The sequence below is a fragment of the Mucor mucedo genome (assembly GCF_025094135.1).
Source record: "Mucor mucedo strain NRRL 3635 chromosome Unknown EV154scaffold_79, whole genome shotgun sequence".
Lineage (NCBI taxonomy): Eukaryota > Fungi > Mucoromycota > Mucoromycetes > Mucorales > Mucoraceae > Mucor > Mucor mucedo.
This window is the reverse complement of record NW_026252363.1, coordinates 87,854-113,143: the sequence shown is the minus strand read 5'-3', so window position 1 is coordinate 113,143 and position 25,290 is coordinate 87,854. Positions and strand designations below refer to the sequence as shown.

The 25,290-nt window shown below is 36.9% G+C and overlaps 4 protein-coding genes across 4 annotated transcripts; 3 read left to right on the top strand and 1 right to left on the bottom strand.

Annotated features, from left to right (window-relative positions):
• Nucleotides 1-247: 247 nt before the first annotated feature.
• Nucleotides 248-2,381, top strand: EV154DRAFT_553539 (uncharacterized protein; the record flags this gene model as incomplete). Its single annotated transcript, XM_051605132.1, has 5 exons — nucleotides 248-279; nucleotides 352-388; nucleotides 453-481; nucleotides 545-2,256; nucleotides 2,320-2,381. 5 exons carry the CDS (start codon nucleotides 248-250, stop codon nucleotides 2,379-2,381), a joined length of 1,872 nt encoding a protein of 623 aa, XP_051455286.1.
• Nucleotides 2,382-13,742: 11,361 nt separating this feature from the next.
• EV154DRAFT_483728 (uncharacterized protein) lies at nucleotides 13,743-15,700 on the top strand (the record flags this gene model as incomplete). The annotated part of the gene is made up of 2 exons (XM_051598596.1): nucleotides 13,743-13,768; nucleotides 13,837-15,700. The coding sequence occupies 2 exons, from the start codon at nucleotides 13,743-13,745 to the stop codon at nucleotides 15,698-15,700; spliced, it is 1,890 nt and encodes a 629-aa protein (XP_051455285.1).
• Nucleotides 15,701-21,135: 5,435 nt separating this feature from the next.
• EV154DRAFT_516424 (Ppx/GppA phosphatase family-domain-containing protein) lies at nucleotides 21,136-23,200 on the top strand. The gene is made up of 3 exons (XM_051602391.1): nucleotides 21,136-21,559; nucleotides 21,633-23,072; nucleotides 23,130-23,200. Exons 1-3 carry the CDS (start codon nucleotides 21,172-21,174, stop codon nucleotides 23,150-23,152), a joined length of 1,851 nt encoding a protein of 616 aa, XP_051455284.1. The 5' UTR covers nucleotides 21,136-21,171; the 3' UTR covers nucleotides 23,153-23,200.
• Nucleotides 23,201-23,625: 425 nt separating this feature from the next.
• EV154DRAFT_447218 (concanavalin A-like lectin/glucanase domain-containing protein) lies at nucleotides 23,626-25,290 on the bottom strand. Its single transcript, XM_051597127.1, has 4 exons — nucleotides 25,001-25,290; nucleotides 24,637-24,939; nucleotides 24,306-24,566; nucleotides 23,626-24,240 (listed from the first exon to the last, which is right to left on the bottom strand). Exons 1-4 carry the CDS (start codon nucleotides 25,215-25,217, stop codon nucleotides 23,780-23,782), a joined length of 1,242 nt encoding a protein of 413 aa, XP_051455283.1. The 5' UTR covers nucleotides 25,218-25,290; the 3' UTR covers nucleotides 23,626-23,779.

The following is a 25,290-nucleotide window of genomic DNA, read 5'->3' as shown; positions in this document are numbered from 1 at the left end:
ATCTAAATTCCAGTTAGATCTACTCATTTATAACTTTCTGGAGAGAGAGCAACAACTTAAGTTTATGTTTCGAAACTATGGAGGTAGGAATAGTTAGGGCAGCCATTTTTTCATCATTCTCTTTTTGGTAAAGAAGGAAATACAAAAATGCACTAAATGTGACTGTCACAAAACTTTTTATACATCTGGTTACAGAACTGCGCCATTTTTTTTCTTTTCTTTCTTTCAAAGCAGTTTTATTTGAAAAATGATTTACTTTATCCTGTCGATTGTTTTTTTGTAAGTATTTTTGATGCTTTTTTACATATATATGTTCTCTAAATCAATCTTTTTCTATTTTTTAATGGACAGAGCGTCACCCATTCTCCCTCTGCTTTTAAAGCTTTATGTAAGATGACTGTGCATTAGGAATCTCCATCAAAGATTAACTTTTTTTTTGTTTCCCATTTAAGTTTTTGGCGATTTTCGTTTCGTCTTTAGGGTACGTAACACTAGATAGATAAAATATAACTTCGTGTTGATTGAGATTGTGTTATTTTTCTAGATTATTATTGCTGTTACGGCCTTTCTTGTCTTTCCTTGGCAATTCAGCCAATTCGGCATTGATCAAGCTCTTTCGTGTTGACACCCGTTCTGCCGTGGTGCGTTCTTCTTCCTTCCGTCCTGTTGCGGTGCGTATTGTTGCGGTGCGTCCTGTTGCGTTGCGTCCTGTTGCAGTACGTCCTGTTGTTGTACCTCCTCTTGTGGTGACATCTGCTTTGGCCCCTTCTGCTGTTGTGGTGGCCCCTTCTGCTGTTGTGGTGGCTCCTCCTGTTGCGGTGCCATCTGCTTGTGACCCTCCTGCTGCTGTCGTGGCCCCTTCTGCTGTTGTAGTAGATTCTCTTGTTGTTGAGAGCACTCGTGCTGTAGCTGCTCCTGCTGAGGCCTCTCCTGTGTTAGTGGCTTCTTCGTTGGCCCATCCAACTGATGTGGTGCCTGCTGTTGTGGTGCCTGCTGTTGTGGTGCCTCCTGTTGTTGCGTCAACTTCTTTGGCCCCTCCTCCTGTTGTTGCCTGCTCTTTCGGGCCTTCTTCGGTAGTAACACCTTCTTTGGTGTCCTCTGTTGTGGTGCCATCGCCTGTGGTGTCATCGTTTGTGGATCAGTCCTTCCCGGTGCCATTCGCCACTATTGATACCGCGAAACAAACTTGTATTCGTCGAGCTCGCGCTCAAATTCGTAACCAAGCTTTGTTTGGGCGTGGTATGCCAAGACCTCTGCGTGTCAAACACGCACGTCACAGTAGCCCGTCCGTAGCCTCTGAGGTACTACAAGTGGAGTGCATGGAAATAGATACCATGTCTCCCACCTCAGAGGTGAAGGATGTTGTTGATCCTTGTTCTCCTTCGGTTTGTCCTTCTGGGTCTGATCGGTTCGTTTGTGGTCCTCCTGTTGGCCTTTCTTTGAATTCGGTTGGCCATTGTGCGACTGAGCCTTTGGTCTGTGGTCCCTCCGTTGGCTTCTCTTTGTCTTCGGATGCTTCATCTGTGGCTGCTCCTTTGGAGTTTTGTCACTCCGTTGGCTTTTCTTGGCCTTCGTTTGGACCTTCTGTGGCTCCTCCTTCTGTGGTTGCTCCTTCTGTGGTTGCTCCTTCTGTGGTTGCTCCTTCTGTGGTTGCTCCTTCTGTGGTTGCTCCTTCTGTGGTTGCTCCTTCTGTGGTTGCTCCTTCTGTGGTTGCTCCTTCTGTGGTTGCTCCTTCTGTGGTTGCTCCTTCTGTGGCTGCTCCATCTGTGGATGCTCCTTTGGTAGCTGCTCCTTTTTTGGCTTCCCCTCTGGAGTCATGTTTGTCCGTTGGCTTGTCTTGGCCTTCTTTTGCGCCTTCTGTGCCAGGACCATTTGTCTTCGGAACTTCTGTTGACCTCTCTTTGCCCTCGGTTGGTTCTTCTGTGCCTGGTCCTTTTGTGTTTGGTCCTTCTGTTGACCATCGTTCGGCTTCGGTCACTTCGCCTGTGGCTCTTCCGGTCGTCTTTGGTCCTTCTGTTGGTACTTCGTTGTCTTCGCTTGTTCCTTCCGGCGGTAATTCTGTGGCTGTTGCTCCTTCTGTGAGTGCCTCCGTTGGACCTGGTTGTGGCAATAGTACCCCTTTGGCGGTCTGTGTTTCTTCTCCGGGTGGTACTACCGCTACTTCCGTAGGTTCCGTTGCTTGTTCTGCTGCTTGTTCTCTTCCTGTTTCTTCTGCTGGCGAGGCCTTCTTTAACAGATTAGCTACCGACGAAGATGGTAAGAAAAAGCATTTTTATATATGTTATGGCCATTCTAATTAACACTTTCTTTTCGATGTAGAATACCTGGACTCGCTGGCAGAAGAAATTGACAAACTTTTAGACAGAGATTTTGATTTTTAAAAAAAAAAAATGTTCATGTCTTTTTGACCAATTGGTCTTTTCTAAATATTGTGTTCGTTTCGGTTAAAATGAAAGATGTAGGGTTGTGCATTGATTTTTTATTGTCGAAAGTTTAGTAAGTTGTGATGTTAGGAGAAATTTAGTCAAAGTCAGCTTATTCAAGATCAAAGCAGTGGAGTGAAAATGGTATTTTTTTTGAAAAGCAATGATCGCTTCTCCTAAAACTTGTCAGTTGAGATTGGAATGAGCCTATCATGGATGTGTAAAAAAGTTTTTTAGTCCATTGTCTCGTACACCTGGTTGCATTACTAAGAAATGAGAGGCCAACAAACATACTACACTGAGTAATAGCAAACTCCGAAAATTATTGGCTTTCATTTTTTTTAAATAGAGTTTTCTTGTGATAAAAAAAAACTATTTTTCAGACTTTTTTATTTTTTGCTAAAAGATCCTCCATCTTTGCAACTGCGACTAATGCTTAAAAAGATCTCCTCATGGAATCGATCATCTCATCTCATCAACAACTACAATTATCATTTTTTGAAGGAAAAAATGTTCCAGTGCACTGGTAAAAGGCAGTAAGTACAGTAATTAACATGTGCTTACTTTCGTCCGCACAACAACATTAAAACGGTAGCAGCTTAAATAGAATGTCCCAAAATGCCTGAAACGGAAGAGATCATTCCCAACATCAATATATTCGACTAGGAAAAATCGTAAGCATAATGATTAAAAACAACTTTCATCGCATATTATGTTTAAAAACTCATATTTTGAACGATATAATCAACAGTAATATCAAAGTACTTGGAGATTTGATGGAAGAAGTCAGAGATGTTAGGATGGTAAATGAGGATGAGGATGACGATTACGTTGAAGCCGAAGCAAAGGCTTCTTTCAAAGCGAATGTCACAGCCGTGATATTTGACAAAAATAATGCACTTGAAAAATAATTAGATGGAAGTATATATTTATTAGAGGTAAAAATAGACTAAAAAGACTATGCTGTTATGAAATAATTGGTCACTTTTATATTTCAGAACTCTCCTGGGTTTTAAGGATGAGCCAACTGATTTTGTTTTGGAATAAATTTATAATTTGTTTTCAGCCTCGAGTTAAATGAATACTACTCATCAATATTTTTTCCAGTTAACGTTGTCCCATATCAGTGTATCGGGAGCATGGGTATTCTAATAAAAGTTTTAGTGTTAATAACCACCTATTTAACAAACCACGCAGCGGTTACTGTAAAAGATGCATACTTGTTTTTCAAGTAGAATTGGCAATAAAACATAATAGTGATAGTTAATCATGTATTCATTATCTTTCAAATGAATAAAATACGATCCCAAATAGAAAATGTCTTATCTATATTTGTATATTTGGTTGTAGAAGATAGGTATCCATTAATTCAAACACTATTTTTTTATAATCTTTATCAGCTGTATCATTATATGAATATATACGTAAATGAACCATTTATATTAATAGCTGTTCTATTGTCTCTCTGAGTAGCTTGTCGTATTTGGGTATGATTTATTTGAGAATAATCAAATAAATCGAATAAAATAAAAACATGGAATAAAAACATCCTTTAATATTGAGTAACAGCATACACCTGTATACTGCTACACAACGACTCCTACTATGAGTACATATTTCTATATAAAAAGATTGCATGATTGGCTTAAAATCGATATACGAATGACAGTTGGATATAGAATTCTATACCACTGAGTTACGATATCACCGGTCGGGAAGAGAAGCTTCTCCAATCAAATCAAGAAATATAAGAAAGAGAAACTTAATATTAATAGTTCTCTCAATGGATTAGCTACCCATAGAGAGAATAGAACAGCTATTTATATAAATGGTTCATTTACTTATATATTGATAAACCCAACTTATACGACTGTAAGTGTATAAGAGAAGTAGTGCATGGAATATTTGGATGCCTATTTTCTACAACTAAATATACAAACATCGATAAGATGTTCTATATTTAGGATCACATATTTACCCATGTCTTAGATAAAAATAATCAACAGAATGGATAAATGATCAGACATATCTACATGTTCTACCACAGCCAATTAAACACAAAAACCTTATGCATCTTTTAACTAGCCACCGTTACACAATATCTTACTGGAATTCTGTATTTTAAACAGAATAATAAGAGTGTCCCAGATCGGTTGATTCAGGGCGACGTTATTTGAAATCAATTCTAACGAGTAGAATTCATTTAATGCAAGGCGGGAAACTGAGTATAGATTTATTACAAGACCAGAAAGGTTGACTCAACACAACTACCAGGGGAAGTTGTTCAATATAAAAAGGATCAATTATTTCATCGCAGCAGAGTTCTTTTAGTCTATTTTTACCTCGAATAAAGATATACTTTTTTCTCATTACTTTTTCTTTGTAATATTTTTGTCAAATACCACATAGCTAATCTATTGAGAGAACTATTGATATTAAGTTTATATTTCTTATAATTCTTGATTTGATCTGAGAAGATTGTCTTCTCGATCGGTGATTTCGTAACTCAGTGGCATAGCATTCTTTATCCAACTGTCATTTGTATATCGTATTTAGACCAATCATGCAGCCTATAATGTAGAGGTACGTACTCGTAGTAGGAGAAGTTGTATAGCAGTATACAAGCGTCTGCTGATATGCAACAACAAAGGTGTTTTAATTTCATAGTTTATTTATTTAGACGATTTGTTTAATTATTCTTAATTGAATCGTACCCAAATACAACAGCATCTGTTTATACTATTCCTTATACATGGGGGAAACTACGATGGTTTTAAATTATATATTAACAAGGGATTTTACGGAACAGATATCATGAGTAGATTATTGACAAGGATGAGTAATTGAGATTTCACGGGTAGTATGTATCAGGCTGGATTTAGTTGACATTGAATAATATGATGGCTCGGTGAATATTTTTGGTTTGACACGGGCGGGAAACTAGATTAGGAATAAAAGTAATAGATGATCGGGAATATGTTTACTAAGGTTGAGTCAGACAGGAAGCGGGAGTAATATTGAGAGACAGATTAATGATATATTTTACAAGGAGTTCGGTGGCAGGCTTGATATACTGATATGATTTTTCGTACAAGGTCTTGCAGGGAGTTTGGTAACGGGCAAGATATACTGATATTAATTTCTAGGACAAGGTTTCACAAGGGGTTAAAATTATGGTTTAAGTTATGCAAACAATATACAGGGTGAGTAAGTTCATGACAGAAAGTAAAGCAAAAAAAGACGAGAAGATGATTGTGAAATAAATCTGATAAAAAAGAACAACGAGAAGTGAAACATCAGCTCTATTTATAAAAAAATAAAACAAGAAATCAATTAAAAGAATAAGCAATGACAAGTTTAGTCATAGCTTATGTGAATCATGACAAACAAGTTTAAAGAGCAGACAGATCAAGAATAAAGATTGAGTTAAAAAGCTGTTTACTCTTAAAGCATAAATTTGGGATAAGGTGTAACTTAATTATGACAATTCCTTTCCAATGACGTTCTAGTAAATAAAACATAGTTTATGAAAACTGCAAACCCAAGACTTGTATAAAGATCATTAACAAGTTATCATAAAATCTGGCACATACTACCACGTAAATAAACCTATTGTAATATCGTAGATATCAAAATGGTCTTTAAAAATAATCAAAGTAAAGATAAACTTTTATTAAGAGTTCAATGAGCTCGTATTCATACTTTTACGAAGCTGTGTGTAAATTAATAGTAAATCCAATTGGGCTTTACTATTCTGTCGTGATCGAGGCTATATACTTAATATATGACTCTATCTACACTTCTTAAATCTTCCATTTGATAATCCTAAATATAATTCTTATTGATACTGTTATATTAAATACTGATCATTTACTTTATGTACAGGCTTGATCTCATATCATCCTTCATACAAGTATAAGACATACATTTAAATAATAACATTGATATGAACACATATGAAGGTTACATCAGCCACATTGAGGTGCCACAGCTATCTGAATTAAGAACTACATTTTCCCCTGAATACTGTGCTACAAGACATACACAGTTTAAGAATGAATGTTATTGTTATTGTTATTGACATCTCATTATGGCCTTTCTATATGGGATCATTACATCCGAGTATTATCTGGATGAATCTACCCACGACCGTCATCAGCCCATCTGTGATCAATGTCTGAAATAATGTGTATATAAAGACCCCCTTTTATTTGTTTAATAAAGCCTTAGTTAATTTTTGCAAGTTTGATAATTTTCTTGTTTTTTATTTTATAAATCTACACCGATTTTCACATATTCAATCGTTTATCCATGTATTCTTATTCGTTCATAGCAATCTTTCCATTTTCACAATCTCCAATTTGTTTACTGAGCTCTATTATTGGATTTCTATTGTCTCTGTGATTCAATAGATCTGCGATACAACAACTACTTCATAAGCCAGATTGAGCGTTTTTTAAGGCAGCATTTAAAATGATGTACGTTGTACAACATGCCAGCTTAACAATTATAAAAGTGTAAGTATAGAAAAAAAGTAATGTTGAGTTCTAAATTTAGTTGGTAAACAAGATGATAATAACCATCCAGTCTATTGACCAATATTTAAGATGAGAACATACTGCAATCTAATGTGATTAAAATTTGGGAATCGACTCACGTGAGCAAGAACGCCTATGTCTGGCCAAGTAAAAGAAAAACTCGCTTAAAATTCCTCCAAGATCTCTTCCTGTATCTGTTTCAATGAATTTAAGCAAAAATGTCTTGTTATTAATGGTTTCTTTAGGAACAGCATACTTTATCAAAAATTAGCATGTATAAAGAACATAATACTGTACTAAAATCGCACTATTTAACATATAAAATCGCATATAAAATCATTCCATCGATCCTTGATCGACAGGTACATAATATCATAACACTCATAAAAAAATAATAGCATAAAAAATATCCTGAGTTATACATTTACAACTCAGGGTTACTAGATATTCCAATAGAAGATCCCATTTCGAATAATAGATTGGCTACACTGATAAGGCTCATCAGTCATTAGTAAATACAGCCAATAATACCAAGTGAACACAAACGAGCCATAATTTTACCCACGCTTTAAATAACTATAAATACCCCCCTTTCTTTCAGAGATGAAAGGGGGATTCACTTTTAATAAGAATAAAAAAGCCTACAAGCAATATTAATCTTATTCTTCCTGTTTTTTTATCTTTTATTTTTCCGTGTCAAACAAACCGTTTTTCCACATTTTTTAAGATTACCTCCTTGTAAACTTTTTACTTCCAACTACTATCCACTACTATGACTACTTCTGGTTCTCCTTCCGGCCCTAGTGCCTATGACCAACTCGCTTCTGGTTCATCCAACAAGGAAATGTCTGCTGGTACTCCTGACGCTACTTTAAACACTCCCTTGAATGAGCAAGGCTCTGCTGAATGGCAAGCTGCACAAGATGAACGTGTACATAGGGAAATAGATGAAGACATCGCCCGTATTCCATTTGAGCAGGATAATCAGGAAGTCGATTTAGACACTGACATGCCTTTAGCTGATCCTATTACGGCTGTAACTTTACAAAGCCCCACTAGTATCATTAATAATTTACTTAAGCAACGTGAAGCTACTACGGAAGCCATGGTAGCTATTCTTTCTAGCGGTTATGTATCTAAAGAGGATCATGATCGTGCCTATGAAATGTCCCTTGAGATTGAGAAAAAGAATTCCATCATCCAATCTTTAGCCTCTACTTCTAAGCCTGTACCATCCATCGGGATAAAAGGTACCGAAGCATCGAAGTACGCTACTAACCCAGCCTCAAATGAAGGTTTATCATTGAATCGTACAGATCTGCCTCGTCTCCAAATTACTGGAAAGACTTATGCACAATTTCGTGGTGAGAGAGTTTTTAAGTCCATTGATGATTTCATCAAGACTTTTGAGGAAGTCGTATTGTCCGCGAATCAAAACGTGAAGACTACGTGGAAAAAGTTAATTACTGTTTCACTCGCCGACGTCTTGAAAGCTTGGATGAGAAAAGAACTCCTTGTCTGTGACTCTTGGGCCGAAGCCAAGAAAGTCCTTGAAAAGAAATTTGGCAATCGTCAGATGCGTGTCCTTGCTACCAAGGAATTAATCTCCATGTGTATGCACTCAGATGAAAATATCTCGGACTTTGATAACAGATTCATTCAAATGGTCGAAGAATCTGAGTACCAAGTTTCGGACCGAATCATGGCCGACTTGTACTTCCTTGCCTTGCCTGCTCATTGGCAAACTAACGTAATGACAGTTGTAAATTCACACCAAGTGGAAAATGTCCCCTGGACAGCCGAAGATGTGTATAAGGCTGCAACTAATGTATTTGGGGATAAAACGCCTAATAATGATGGCAGCTCCTCTGGACACAAGCGTAAGTCGTACGACACGCCTGATGCCAATCGTACGCCTAAAAAACGTACGAACCACGATGCTAAATTTTATTGTAAGTATCACGGAGATAACAACTCCCATGATGAATCCACTTGCAAGTATGCAGGTAAGTCTACCGATGACACCTCTCGCACCTTCGATGGCCCCAGTCATCAACGAAAATTCCTTGGAAGTCAGAACCGACCCAAGCCTGCTACCTCTTTTGTCCCCTGCACCCACTGTGGTAAGAAATGGTCTCACGGACATCGTTGTCAAGAATATCTTGATAAATTTGGTGATAAGAAAATCCTCTCTGTCAACAAAGATCGTAAGGGAAAGAAGCCCGATCGTGGCGGCCCATCCAACAACTTTGAAAATGACAGTTATGAATGTAAGAAAGCAAATGAAAATGTATTCAATCCTTACAAATCATTAATCACTCCTCTCATTCTTAATAATAGAAAACTGAAAGGAAAAGTAGACACAGGAAGTGACACCACATGTATCAATAAATACATTTTAAATAATCTCTTTCCTCAAATAAAAATAAATATTACAAAAGGCAATTTAAATTTCCTCTCTAACTCTGCTAAAAGAATCGGTCAAACTGAACCTATGAAAGTTAGATATCTTAATGATATAAGTTTTGAATTTTGTTTTGAAGTGGTTGAATTTTTAGATCCACTTGATACAGAATATGACATATTGTTAGGCACAGATATCCTAACTCATTTAAATATTGGTTTAACTAATGTAGCACATAAATATCCAGATGATGAAGAATCTGAAGATATTCAATTCGAAAACGCTAACTATGATCCTTCGGATAAATATGATCCTGAAAATGCTGAATTTGGCACAGCGATTGAAAGAGAACAATTTATGAATTTTATTGAACCTTCTGTAAAAAGAAACGCTGAAATTAAACCGGGTCAGTTTTGCAATATTCCTGAAAGTATCGTTAGAATACCTATAAAGAAGGATGCCACAAACTGTTACATCCGTCAGTACCCGTTACCTTATCATGCTCGACCTGAAATAAAGAAACAATTAGCCGAATGGTTAAGTTCAGGGGTTGTAGTAGAGAGTAAGCCAAGTAACAAATTTAATTCACCATTATTAGCCATTGGAAAAAAGGATGAAAATAACAATCTTACCAATACAAGAATCTGTCTTGATCTCAGAAGACAAAACATGAACATAGATGATTCGTTGGTAGAAGATTTTGCTGTCCCTAATATCCAAGATATTTTTGACAAGGTATCTACTGGAGTTGTATTTAGTCGGCTTGATTTAAAGTCTGCATACAATAGCTTCAAAGTGGATGAAGCCAGTCAAGAAGTACTATCTTTTATGTTTGATGATAAAACCTATAAATGGGTAGGAACTTGTTTCGGTCTCAAATTTGTCACTAGTCAATTTTGCCGCGTTATGAATATCATTTTTAATGGTGAAGCACAAATAGCCACGTACGTTGATGATTGTTGTATATTCTCTGATGCTAAGAATCATGCCAGCATTGTAAAGAGAGCAATCGATAAATTAACTGCTGCTAATCTAAAAATTAATTACGCTAAATGCACATTCTTTAAAACCAGTATCTACATGCTCGGGTTCGTTATTGGACCTGGCATCACAAAAATTGATCAACGTAGACTGTCTAATATCCACGAATGGCCTATTCCTAAATCAGCTGAACAAGTCAGAAAAATCATGGGTGTCGTCTCATATCTGAGAAATTACGTACCAAAGATATCTGACATAGCTGCTCCTTTAGATAAATTGCGAAATGATAAAGATGTGAAAAACAAATGGACACAATTTCATACTGATCGTCTAAATAATATCAAGCAAATACTACTGTCTAAAGCTGTGTTGCACACACCTCGTATGGAAAATAAAATGTACCTTGAAACAGATGCCTCGCAATATGCTGCATCTGCCGTTTTAACTCAACGTGATGATAAGAATAGAACCATCATCATCGCTATGGCAAGTACATCTTTACCTACATCGGCTCAAAACTGGTCAGTCAATCGACGAGAACTATTTGCCATTTATTACGGATTCCAAAGATTTCGATCCTTATTACTGGGTCATCCAAAAATAGAAGTCTGGACCGATCACCGTGCTATTACATTTTATTATACCACGCACGTTCCAAATCGAACAATTCAATCTTATATGGATGTTTTAAATCAATTTTCATTCACGGTCACCTACATCAAAGGAATTGATAACGTCTTGCCTGACCTGCTCAGCAGACTATATCCACCTTTAGATGATGATAAAGAACTTGAAGAAGAAGATAAAAAGATCAAACAATTGAATCGAATTATTTTGGAAAGAAGAAAACGAAATCCCGTTGAAAGTTTTAAATCTACCGATAAAATCACATCGACAGATAAGTTTATTTACAAACGAAGCATTAAGAGCACAGACGCAAACCTTAATGTATTAGCCGTGAAAATAGACTCTCCACAGTACAAAACAAATCCTACCGACTATATCGCTCCACCGATTGAAAACAGACATAAACTATTACGTGATGCACATAATCTGGGACATTTCGGTACAGAAAGTATCGTCCAAAGATTGCACGAAGAAGGATTACACTGGACTGGAATATTCACCGAAGCTAAACAAGTGGTCAGCAGTTGTATTGATTGCGCACGACACAATATAGCTCGAAAAGGGTATCATCCATTAAAGTCTATAGTAGCTGCCGAACCTTTTGCACACATTGCATCAGATATGGCTGGACCCTTCAGTGTAACTGCTAATCAAAATGTCTACATCCTCATTGTCGTTGATATCTGTACTCGCTATATCGTAGCAAAGGCTCTCCCGAACAAACAAAGTGATACTGTTGCAAATGCTCTCTGTCAGATCTTTGGCGACTATGGTTTACCTAGTACCGCAATTTTAACAGATAATGGGTGTGAGTATCGGAATGGGTTGATGGCGTCGATTACAAAGACCCTCGGCATACCTCATCGCTTCTCCACACCTTATTATCCTCAATCCAACGGTTGCGCAGAAAATGCTGTGAAAAATATCGTAAATACGGTTAGGAAAATGTGTGGCAATGATACAAGCAAATGGGACACGATCTTACCAGCAGCACAATTGTGTTGTAATTTAAAAATACGCAATAGAACAGGCAGTAGTCCTTTCTCACTTATGTTTGCTCGACAGTTCCCTACTATACAGGATCGTAACGACCCTTCAACACAATCTTCTCTTCCAAATAAGGTTTCTACAGTGGATGACTTGATAAAAAAGGCTGAATACATGGCTGACATCGTCTTTCCCGCTATACACCAAAGAACGAACGAATTAATGAAATTACAGAGAAAAAGATTTGATGATAATCACTACCTTATTGATATTCCCATTGGATCAACTGTCATGGTGAAATTACCGTCCCGAGCAAGCAAACTCTCTCCTCTATATGAAGGACCATTTACCGTCGTCACTAAAACCAAAGCTGGTACATATGTGTTAAAAGATGAAATGAATGAGATGCTCCACAGAGATTACGTACCATCAGAACTGAAAGTTGTTACCATCGACGAAAGTGCCATTGAAGATAAATTATATGAAGTGAAAGAAATTCGCACGCATAAAGGGCCAGTCAACGATAGACAATATCTCGTAAATTGGGTAGGCTATGGTGAACGAGAAAATTCCTGGCTTGACGCAGCTGCATTCTCGGATCCCGAAACAATTCGCAAATACTGGGTTAAAGTAAATGAACAAAAGAAATTAGACCAAGAAAGAAATGCTAAACTGGTCGCGGATTCTAATAAACAACAACGGAAATCGGTTAGCAATGCATCGTCAACAGACAATGAAGTTGTAAACATACCATCTAGTAAAAAAAGAAAGCACAACAGTAAAAATAGTTCCAGTCAACTACGTGAACGTGTCTTAAGAAGTAAAACAAGAAAGAACTGATAAGAGGAAACCCCTTGTACAAATAATAGGCGTATAAAAAAAAAAAAAATTTGTATAAGCCCCAATTTTGTATCTCAGTCCCACTTTCTGGATTTTGACATTCATGCATAATAATTATGGTTACTACAAAGTATAAAAAAAAAATGGTACTTAAAAAGTAGTAGTTGTATTTTGTTGTACATCAATTAATAATTCCTTATTTCGCGAGCTGCGCTAACGCTGGTGGGGGAGCATGTACTAAAATCGCACTATTTAACATATAAAATCGCATATAAAATCATTCCATCGATCCTTGATCGACAGGTACATAATATCATAACACTCATAAAAAAATAATAGCATAAAAAATATCCTGAGTTATACATTTACAACTCAGGGTTACTAGATATTCCAATAGAAGATCCCATTTCGAATAATAGATTGGCTACACTGATAAGGCTCATCAGTCATTAGTAAATACAGCCAATAATACCAAGTGAACACAAACGAGCCATAATTTTACCCACGCTTTAAATAACTATAAATACCCCCCTTTCTTTCAGAGATGAAAGGGGGATTCACTTTTAATAAGAATAAAAAAGCCTACAAGCAATATTAATCTTATTCTTCCTGTTTTTTTATCTTTTATTTTTCCGTGTCAAACAAACCGTTTTTCCACAAATACTATCAAGAAGTAAATCTTTTACGCACTTTAATGCATATGATTAGCGTCCCTCTTTAAATTAAAAGAATGTAGACCTTCCTTCTTTTTACAGAGGCGAATATTACCAAACTTAGGAGAATTACACAAAAGCTATATTATTTTGTGGCTTAGATATTTTAATTTTTGTTTCCATGCGGACTTACGTCACCGTCATCCCCAGAGCAAAAAAACATCTATTATTATTTTTTAAAACGCGTATTTTTTTTTTCTTTTTTTCTTTGCGAAACTATTATTGGAAAATGATTCAGCTGCTTTTCGTTGACGTGTAAGTACGAAAGAGTATTTTCAAGTAAAGATGTTTGCACATTTCTAATGTACCAATTAAACAAATAGATTCCTCTGTGCTATGTTTTGCTTTGTTGTCAAAGTGTTTGTGTTTTTACTGTTGGAAAAGCTTGATAACTTCTTCTCGTTTTTCTGGCTTAAGGGTACAGGCCAACGTTTGCCCATTGACAATGACATTGTGGGAGAAATCCCCAATGCCTTCGTGCCGGCCCTCATTTCCACCACCACCACCATTAACAACTTTCCTGTTGTTTCTTTGGAGACTATTGCTCCCACACAAACACAAACAACGTTCGGTTCTCTCCGTGAGGTTGGACCAAGTGGAGATTATCTCGCTTTTCCTCCACGCGTAGAAAAGGAGTTCCGTTGCCTTGCTCTCTGGTGTGCTTGCCTTGTCGGTGGTCCTTGTGCTGGCCGTGACTATGTGCCTTCACCTCCCAGTGAGTATGGTTTTGTTTCACGTAGTTCTGTCCCTTCTTGGGCGTATGCCTGTGAGTACATTACTCGTGCCTGGATGCAGGAAAACAATGTTTTCGTTGCTCCAGTGTCTTCGGTCGTCAACCGACCAAGAAAGCAAACCTACTTGGCTTCCCACGCGGTTTCTTTCCTCTTTAGGGATAACGCGTGTTGTGCGGTTTCTTTCTCGTATGAGGATAACGCACTTTCTACGGTTTCTTCCCCCGCTGGGGATAACGTAGCTCAAGCGGTTTCTTCCTCTTCTGAGGATAACGCTTCTTGTGTGGTTTCTTCCTCTTATGAGGATAACACACCTTCTGCGGTTTCTTTCCCTTATGGGGATAACGCAGCTCAAGCGGTTTCTTCCTCTTCTGAGGATAACGCTTCTTGTGTGGTTTCTTCCTCTTATGAGGATAACACACCTTCTGCGGTTTCTTTCCCTTATGGGGATAACGCAGCTAAAGCGGTTTCTTTCTCTTCTGAGGATAACGCTTCTTATGCGGTTTCTTTCCCTTATGGGGATAACGCATATTACGATGATGTAGGAGTTGCTTCGGCTTTTTCCTGGTATCCAGCAAGTACAACCTCTCTCGAGAGGGCTGGTCGTCATACCTCGGTATGTCGTCCTCGTACAGCTGGCATGCGCCATCATCGTCTTCGTGCTGGACGTGGTTTGTATAGACCTAGTCCTTCACGACGCCATTATTATGGCAAACTTCGTCTTCGTGCTGCTTTGTTTGCTTGTTCTCAAGCTACAGAGACTATGGACGTTGACGTCGTTTTTTTGAATCCAACTGAGGCTATGATGGATGATGTTGTCTTTGAACCTATGGACATTGACTTTTGTGGGGAGTCTTTGGAAGTAGAAGTAGGGGTGACTGAATCTATGGAAGCGGAGAAGGTTGTTGATAATGGGTTTTGTCTTGCTCCTGTCTTTGCTCCTGAGACAGTACAAACCGATCATGTTCCAGATCAGGTAGTAGAGCAAGTTGCAGTTGAATCAAGTAACATCGACTCATTAGTTTCCTCTTTTGGTGCTATTGCTGTTGATGAGAACGATTCTTCTGGTTCTGAATCAGCTGTGCTTCCAGAATACGAGTCGGACAGTTCAGTTGAGTCAGAAAATTTTGTTGAGATCCATCGTGTCTCGGCAGACTTATCCTCAGTAGAGGGTAGTGACGGGGAGTTGGCTGGTTCGGACTCCGGATCTGCTGCTGCTTTTGTTCCTTCTGTAGGAGCTGAGGATGATGAGGTAACCCAGGAGCGGGTTGAAGCTGATGAGATGGAATCCTTTCTGGCATCTTTGCCTGCCAGTGATTCGGATGCTGCAAACGAATGCTCCGAAGAAGAGGATGATGAAGAAGAGGAGGAGGATGATGAGGACGATGAGGAGGTGGTGGTGGTACGCTCTTCTGGTGGTGCTTCTCGCCGTCCCCGAGCATCCGATTTCTTTTAATCGTTGAAAAGTATATCAAGGACAGGCTCTCTATAAAACTGGCAGGCTAATAGAAGGACAACAGGATATGCCCCAAGTATATCCAACTGACAGTCATGGATTTGAAAACTGTACTTATGGTGAACATGATGGTAGCAGCTGGTTAATGAACACAAGTCTTTTCCGATTGAATCACACTCATATTCTTCCATTTATGGATTTGTTCGACAATTTTTGGAATCTGCTCTATCAAAATATAATACCGAAACTTGTCATCCCAATTGATGGAACAAACAAACAGACCAAAACAATAATTCAGCCATATCTTGCAACCAATTATCAAAACTTCGGAAGATAGAAGTCACCCTAGATTGGATAAAAGCCAATGATTGTTAAACAATGAAAAAAATAATAACAAAAGAGAAAGAAATATAAACCTCTGTGCTGGGCAGATTACCATACCAACATAAACTGCACAAAATCAATCAACTAAAACGGTGCACCCAAATCAGCTTTGTCATAGTTGTCGATTCGTTCATAAAAGCAGCAACCAAAATTGAAACCTCGGGCGATTCCATAATGATTTGCGACAAACATTATCAGTGCCAAATATAGAACCAAACGAACCAGGATAAGCGGATGGGTATAAAACCGAAATATTTGATAACGAAAACCCGTCCGGCGACACCAAACAAGTCAGATACGCCGAAAGATTCTCATAATCCAGCTTCACTTAAGCATTATTGAATACTCTTATTTGAATAAACTTTTTTTTTTAAAAAAAATGCCATCTTTATTAATTTGTCGAAATGTTCGAACAATTATTCAAATCTGATTTGCGAATCAACCATAATCTGCAAATTGATGGTAATAAAAAATGCTTTTGGAAGGAAGCGTTTATCAGCTAGGTGCTTTTCCTTAAGACGACAACCAAAACTCCCCGTAAATGCGTGAGTGAATTTCGGCTCTGCCATCTAAATCGCAACTTGCGCCACTATGGCGGAAATAATGGCAACTATTTGCCATTTACTTCACAAAACTCCCATTTTCTCGGCATGCAAAAGTGGCAGATATGATATTCTATAATAACAAAAGTGGCACAGCTGCCATTTTTTGGCTGGCAAAAATGGTGACTTTGACAGTCGAATGAAGCCAAGAGGTTCACGGCAGCTGTTTTTTAGTTTTACAAATGGCATCTATTTTACCTTGATGAAGACAAATCATTCACAGCTTCCATTTTACTGGCTTGCAAATGTGGCAGTTATGATATTCTATAATAACAAAACGTTCACAGTTGCCATTTTTTTTTAAATGGACAAACCCTTAACCTTTTTTTTTTTTGACCCATTCTTTTATATTTGGCAGGCTCACATTTTCTTATTTATTGTTATTATTGGCAGTAAAGCACATTTTATTGGATTTTTTATTTATATTTTAGTGGTTTATGGGTTTGATGTGATTTGGACCTTTTTATTTGGGCTTGTGTTTGTATATCATTATGATGCTTGGATAAGTTACTTAAGCTTACCTTTGACTCTCTTAACACTCTATAAAGGTATTGTTAGAAAACAGTAATATTGTAATTAATTCTGCATTTTATTACCAGCCTTAAGTTCTGATGTCGATGATTATTTGACCGACTGTGTTCCTAATGTGTAGTCATTTGAGTAAAAGGTACGAAGAAGAAATAATCTACATATATCAATAAAAATCAAATATAACTGTTTAAAGGCTATTTGCCCGTTAAGATATGACCGTCAATTGATGAGGACCATTATCTATAGAAAATGGTTATACTATACATACGTACTTAAGTTTCATCAAAATATCAAAAATAGGCTAAATTTTTATCTTAAACCCCCCCCCCTTTAGTTTATTATACATATTACATGTCATTACTTCAGTCATTGCAAGCATACCCAGTTCCAACATATTTGTTCACACTTTCCGTTATTTTGAAGGGGATACATATCTTTACCATTGTTATTTGAAGACTATTTATTTTAAAATAAATAAAAGTATAAGAAAGAGAGAAAAAATTGTGAGCTAAAAGAACGCTAAAATACACACTAATAAAGGAGATAACACCCAGAATGGACCAATCGTGTCGACCAGACACGGATATTATATTCTTCTGGTTCTTTTACATGAAGGTTCATTCGCCACCTCTGTTGGAGGTGAACCGTATAAAAAATAATTATCGCATATGAGTATTGTTGCAGCCAATCTAAATTGACTTGGTGTTACACGGGATAGGATCTTTTCTATAAATACGTCCCTTTTTTTTCGTAATTAACTAAAAATCTAGTTTCTTAATAATTTGTAATTGACTCCTTTGTGTTTCCCTCAACTTTCATACTTCTTGTTTATCTTAAGTCTCTACTTACATATAACAATTAACTCAAAGTTCATATTTTCACACTCGACTCGAATCTCTTTATTACTACAACCGTACATAAGATATTGTTTATAATAACATAATTACTTTTCTTTTTAATCTTGGCAATTTGTTTATATTTATATTACTTACGCCCTCTTAAAATCATCGTTGATTATCTTCTTATCCTAAAAACTTTATATTATAAGATTTCTTAAGTTGACTACTTCCAGTCTGGTGCTCACTTTCATAACTACTTTATTATTAACTTCAGTGTTAATAACCTATATCCACCTTATCCTTTAAGAACTATTACCAGTGTCTTAACAGTATATAAACATCATGCATGAAAAACAATAAAAAAACTTACAGCACGTCTGCTATTATAGGAGACTCACCGCAACCCATATCTTCTAAAGCGTCATTGATAGAGTGTGAACTATCGGGATCTTGTTGATTTTACATTTTTATACTTTGTTAGTGATATTGATGTAACAGACCGCTAAAGAACCTTTTACTGTTACCCTTCTTCTGTGTGTTTGGTTGTCACTTTTAAAGCTCTCCCACAACAAACTTTTGGCACACCACATTCTCTTACATTGGTAAGTTTTAAATCCCTTGTCATTCGCAAGTTTTTCCAGGCGCAACATCTTTTTTTTTTAAAAAAAAACAAGTAAAATAATGGCAACTTGTTACCATTTGCTTCACAGGCGCAAAAAATCATTTTTTATACCGTAACCCATCGAATTCGGATCAATATTGCATCAATTTTTTGGCATATAGCAATCTAATTTTAACTTCGAGATATTTTTTATAATATCTAAACTACATATTGACGGTTCCAGAAATGTTTTTGAATCATTTTTGTTTTTTTTCATTTGTAGCAATCCTTTACTCAAATCTTATTGGCTGGGGAAATCGAGCAAATAAAAAAAAATGGCAGGTCTGTTTCCATTTAATTCACAGCTGCCCGTGTGTCCGCCATAGTGATTGTATGCGTTTACTCAAATCCAAAAAAAATCGAAAGAACCAAAGTGATAAAAAAATTAACCCTAAGTTCTTAGGGTGGTCTTTTGTGCCTTCTCTCTTGACAAGTAAGACAAGCATCATGACCATTCCTTTTCAACTGATCTCCACGTTAGTAAGCTGATATGTGCGGTCCCTATGTCAAAATTGCAAAGGCGTTTTAAAATTTTATGGTCGAGCTTGACACAGCCAGTGTATACTTTGGAGATCAGTTGGGACAGACATTATAATTGTTGAATTTGGGTATGCCTTAAGAATAACCGATGAAATCACTTAAATAAACAACGCCTAAAACATGAAATCAAAATATCAGTACATATTTATCATTATCATGCATATGTATACTGCTACACACCGTCCTCTACTACAAGCACATACCACTATATAAAATGTCGCATGATTGGCTTGATGCTGTAAGAATGACAGCTGGATTCAAAATCTTAGCACTACTGAGTTCGTTATCAGACTGGATAAAAGAAAATTCTACCGGATAAGATCAAGTATGCACATGAAAGAGAAAGCTAATATTAATATTTCCTTGAATGTGTAAGCCACCCATTGACGAAATAGCGCAACTATTACTGCAAATGGTTTATTTAATTATATGTAGATAAGGTTATAGAACTGTAAGTGGTTAAACTAAAAAATCGCATGAATCCTTAGAGGCGTAACTATTCCCGCCAATTAAATGTTTAAACTTCGATAATATGTTATAATACATATAGGATCATATCACATTCATTTCAGATAACGATAATCTATGGAATGATTCACTAATCAAACATAATTATTATGTTCTACCGTAGCCAGTTGAATATTAAATATTTTGACAGCTGCAGCTACACGCTTTCTAATCTGAACTAGCGAGGATTATCAAATACAAAAATTAATAATAGTTGACAGGGTTGCATATATATATGGCCTCGATGACGACAGCTTGTAGATGAATATGATATAATGTTTAAGTATTCAGTTTGTTTTGTATCTTAATACTTATATAGGATGATAAATAAGATTTCGCTCAGTGTTTATTAATGATGTGATTGATTGCAATGATACGTGGATCACCACAAGGTAAAGTGTTGGCAGAGTTTTTTTTTTTTTTTTTTTTTTTTTTTTTTTTTTTTTTTTTTTTTTTTTTTTTTTTTTTTTTTTTTTTTTTTTTTTTTTTTTTGTGGCATCTATCACCCTTTGTTCGTATCTAACAATATGAACATTAAGTTAACAACTATTGTATCTGTGGCGCCGAAGTCTAGTAAATGATTATGTCAATCTATAACACAAGCACAGTCTGATTTTGTCTTTTTTTTTTTACAAAAAAAGGTGGCATTAAATTAAATTATATTGCCCTTTTATTGCACAGACTACCCAAAGACATATGTGTATAGTCACTCAGTGAATGGGTACCGCAGACCACATATCCTTATTTAATTTAAACGTGATAGTAAGTAGAATAAATTTATTGCATGTCTTCTTAGTATGAATATAGCTAATCAGGTTACATCATCGCCGGAAAAACCCAACCTAATTTCATTGTCATTGATGCAATGTGTTAGATATTGCGTATACATTTGTTTCAAATGTAAGATTTTCAATTGGATTTCGCGTATCGAAGAAGCCTTCAGGGTAGATGGAAGAGCTTTCCATGTCTCTAATTATTTATGCTCTCTTTTTAAATGTAAAAACAAATCAGTATTCAACTAATTTTATTAGTACGAGTGTGGACATTTTACGGATGTAACCTTGTTTATGCTAAAATTATGTGAATAAATTGATCTGGGCACTAAAAATTACACAGAGAATCTATTGATTCTTTTGAAGTCGCCAAAAATCACCAACCCGCATGTGTCATGCATGGCAATGCATAAAGTAAATGGCGATTTTTTTATTTTATTATGCGAAAGCTAGTCTAGGCGGTTTTTTTTTTTAAAACGTGAACGATTGGGCTTCGCGATGATAAACTATACTGACTGATATTTCAATCGTCATTTCAGCACTTGAGGCGTTTCACCTATTTTAAGCTTTTCTTTTTTTTTTTTTTTTCGTTCCCCTTTCTTTTTTCTTTATCTAACTACTTTTACTTTGACAAATGACTACGGACGATGTTCAAGCGCCCTTTGGTGTTGTCGACATGGGCTCAAATGGTATTCGGTTTGGTATTGTAAGTGAACTTGCACGTCATTTACCTGTGTCCTATGAAGAGCGTGCTCCGATCGCTTTACTCGATGCTCTTAGAGACGATCGTTCCATTCCGACCGAAGTCATCGACCAAGTTATTACCAGTTTCTTACGATTCAAGATCCTTTGTGAAGACGCTGGCGTGAAAGTTGAGAATGTCCGTATTATCGCTACTGAAGCGACTCGTATTGCCGCCAACTCAAAGGAGTTTCTAGAGCGAATCTATGAAGCGACCGGATGGACAGTAACTCTCTTAACGAAACAACAAGAAGCATTAATCTCCGCCTCTGGCATTGTCGGTAAGTGATAAAAAGGGGAAAACAAGCGGAAAGTATTTATGGTTTTTTAAACTGGATTTAAATATGAAAATAGGCTCGTTTAACCATGTCAATGGTTTGACTATGGATCTTGGTGGTGGTTCTGTGGAAGTGAGCTACGTCATGACATCCGTATCCGACGATGAGAATTCTAACGATATCTTGAAAACCACTGAGTCACACATTCGTGTATCACCAAACCCTGTCTCTCTCCCTTACGGTGCCGCGGCTTTGAAAAAAAGACTAGCCATTTGCGATTCGGATGAAAAAGTCGAAGAACTGTATCAAGAAGTTGTTTCAGAGTTGAAAAAAGCCCATGACGCAGCAAAGCTACCAAAGTCTTTATATCATAAGGATGGCTATAAAGTGTATATGAGTGGAGGCGGGTTTCGTTCTCTTGGTTACTTGTCGATGGACATTAAAATTCGAGAAAAACGTGAGCCTCATAGACAAATGTATCCTATCCCAATCATTAATGGGTACTCAATGACATATAAAAAGTTAAAGGAATTGGCCGAAACATTTCGAAAGAGGAACCCTCAAGATCTAATGAAAACGCTCAAGGTATTTCGTATCTCCAAGAGGAGAGCTGCTATGATTCCCGCTTCATGTTTCCTTGTATGTGCTATTCTGGAAGTGTTTAAAGTAAGAAGAGTCTATTTTAGTGAGGGAGGCGTTAGACAAGGTTTTTGCTATCAGCTACTGTCGCCCGAAGAAAAGCAAAAAGATCCACTTTTAGAAGGCGTGAAAGCATATGCCGCACAATCAAGGTTCGCCTTGGATCAAAATAAATTTGAAGCTATCTATTCTATTTTAAACGACGCCCTTCCCAGTCTCTATCTCGAAAGTTCTCATCCTTTACAACTTTTCCGCTTACTTCCTGCCGCTATTCATCTCTCAAATTTGACATCACATTACCCAAAAGAGACTAGAGCTTTTGTTGCTTTTCACATGCCTCTTGCCAGTGGTCCTTTAGCCAACGTACCAGGACTAACTCATCGAGAAAGAGCCATTTTGGCTATAATATTAGCTTTCCGTCAAGGTGGATCCGTACCTGATCCTATCTTTTATTCAGTCCAAGCTTTGGTTGGGCGGAAAGGAGTTTCTGTTTGTAAATACATTGGTAGATTGCTGGAGCTGGTGTTTGCTGTCTCGCCCCTTAATCCTGGTGTAGGTCTGAGAAATAGTGACTTATCATTTCGCGTTGAAGACGAGTTTTTGAATGTGGCAAACGAGGACGAGGATAATAGCTTGAGCAGCTGCGAGTCTGAAGACGAATATGGTGATAATGAAGTTGAAGATGAAAATGATCATGATTTTCCTTCTATGAAATTGTGTATTACTTTACCTCAAACCCACTCTCCTCTAATCCACTCGCCTGCTGTCATATCTGTCATAGAAAGTCTAGACAAGAAGGTTAATACTAAAAAATTTGACATGGATGAATACCGTAAACCTTTAAAGTGTCCAAACTTGTTTGGTATTACAATCAAAGGTTGGCAAAAATAAATTAACTCTGCAGAATTTTTTTTTTTTTTGCTGATATTAATAGTTCTCAATAATGTCTTGTCTTGAAACAGCTTAAACCAGCACTTATTGTCTGACGTTATAAATAAACACAAAATCAAATTCATGATTGATAATTTTCATAATTGAACTAGTGTCAATTCATGGCCTCGGGGTTGCATTTATTGTGTTTCATCGTAGAGTTTATGTAAGGTTTTTCTAGTTGCGCTTGCATTGACGACATGATAAAATAATCATGCAGAAGATTTCGAAGAACCACGAGGTGAATATCGAAGTGGCATCATCAAAAGTCGAACTCGTTTCCCCAAGCCAATTATTCTCTATTTAGCGTGCTACTGTTTAAATGGTGACATGAATCAGATCATTTGAATAAAATAAAAGAACCCTATTATGCGGCATACAAATTTGATGCACAGTGCTGCATCAACACTAAAAAGAAAGGAGATCATCCACCTCTGTTCATATTTTAATATGGGCTTCATATAACGCATGATTATACCCAAACAAACTTGATGCAAGGATTACATAGAGATAAAGTTTATTAGAGAGAGAAATACATGTTTACTCAAAATTGGGAAGGATGTTGAATGCAAGTAGATATTTTTTTTTTTTTTTGGATATAATATAGTGAAGGTATATTCTTTTTTTTTTTCATTGGTTCATGGCTTTGGGAGGTCAAATCAGTCCAGCCATTCGATTTCTTTCCAACTCTTCTTGACAAGTGTTTTCTCCGCCGATTAACAGAGAAAGCCTAGGATAAGAGGAGTAAGAAGGCGGCGAATATGTAGGAAACCCTTCCCGAGGACGTTGTGGGCTAGGTATGGGTATGGATGAATTCAATATGACTTGCTGAATCAGGGGCGTATTATCATCATCGTCATTGTCGTCTTCTTGATCATAATTAAAGGTTGGTTCATTCATGCTGGGTATATTTATATTTGTTGATCCGTAATGGCTTGTTGTTGATGACATCGTTTGGTGATTTCTTCCTGCTAACAAGTGACTTGTCTCACCCGTCCTTCCTCTTTCCAATAATAAGGATCCAGCCTCATAACCATAAGCAGGTGGAGGTGCTAAAGTACCTTGAACTGGTGCCAATCCCCACTTCTTTACATTCGCTTCTACAAACACAAAGCCTAACAGAGAAGATCAACTTCTGTTCATCTGTGAAAGAAAAAAGGAAAAAAAAATCACCGCTTACCCATTTGACCTAAATTGACATGAACCTGACAAGGCCCATTGGCACCGATAGTAGGAAATAAATTGTAGCGTAATCCAAAGCAAGCTTCGTCCAACTTTCTTCCGTTTCGTGTAAAGAACACTGTACCTGTACGATGACGATATCCAACACCAATCACATCACCCTCCTCGTACGTAAATCCATAAGGTCTACCGGAAAAAGGGTTGTTGAAGTGCTTATTTCCAGTATTACTAAAATATCCAACCGAGTGTCTGTTCCAACCTAGTAGTTTTATAATATCCAATTTCCGTTTAGCGTGTGATATATTAGGGAAAAGGAAAAAAAAAATTACCAGGTAACCGCCAATATGGGTAAGGTTTCGTTGCTACACCTACAGACACTGTCGTAGTTACTGGCTTTTCAAACATCTTTGCTTCCCAGTAATAAACTTCTTGATTCCTTGGCAGAGGCAAATTTGTTTGTACACATGATTCTCCAGATACAAACTGTATCTCAGTTCTGGCAGACACGAAACTTTGAGTTTCCATGTCCCATTCAAATTCGAATGCGGCAATACCTTTTTCTTGTATACTGACATATTGAGATAAGGTGATATCAGTGGGTACACTCTCTGGAGGGTGTCTTTGCTGATATGCTGTAAATATAAACCTCCCGTTAGAACGAAGAAAAATCAAAGTTTGAAAACCACTCGTTACCTTTCGCCTGTTCATAACTTAGACGAGCATCTGGGGATAGAGTAGCCATCATGGCAGGTGTTTCAACAATAGTTTCTTCGAATATTGAATCCTCCCCAGTATAAAATAATCGTTCTCCGCTTGCTTTTGTAAAGCATAATAATACGACGATAACAAACAGAAAGACAACGACACCAACTAACAGGATCCAAGTGTAATTGGAATTCGTATCCTCCATTTGTAAATAACCAAAAAAAAATTGTGTAAGAGAAATAAAGAGATAAATAAAAAAAAAAAGAAATGAAAAAAAA

Excerpts from the sequence above, each read along its gene's own strand:
- EV154DRAFT_447218 (XM_051597127.1), bottom strand. The coding sequence starts at position 25,217 with ATGGAGGATACGAATTCCAATTACACTTGGATCCTGTTAGTTGGTGTC. Across the intron at positions 24,940-25,000 it reads AAGTTATGAACAGGCGAAAG|CATATCAGCAAAGACACCCT; the intron begins GTAACGAGTGGT and ends TTATATTTACAG. Across the intron at positions 24,567-24,636 it reads CCCATATTGGCGGTTACCTG|GTTGGAACAGACACTCGGTT; the intron begins GTAATTTTTTTT and ends TAAAACTACTAG.
- EV154DRAFT_516424 (XM_051602391.1), top strand. The coding sequence starts at position 21,172 with ATGACTACGGACGATGTTCAAGCGCCCTTTGGTGTTGTCGACATGGGC. Across the intron at positions 21,560-21,632 it reads CTCCGCCTCTGGCATTGTCG|GCTCGTTTAACCATGTCAAT; the intron begins GTAAGTGATAAA and ends ATATGAAAATAG. Across the intron at positions 23,073-23,129 it reads GTTTGGTATTACAATCAAAG|TTCTCAATAATGTCTTGTCT; the intron begins GTTGGCAAAAAT and ends TGATATTAATAG.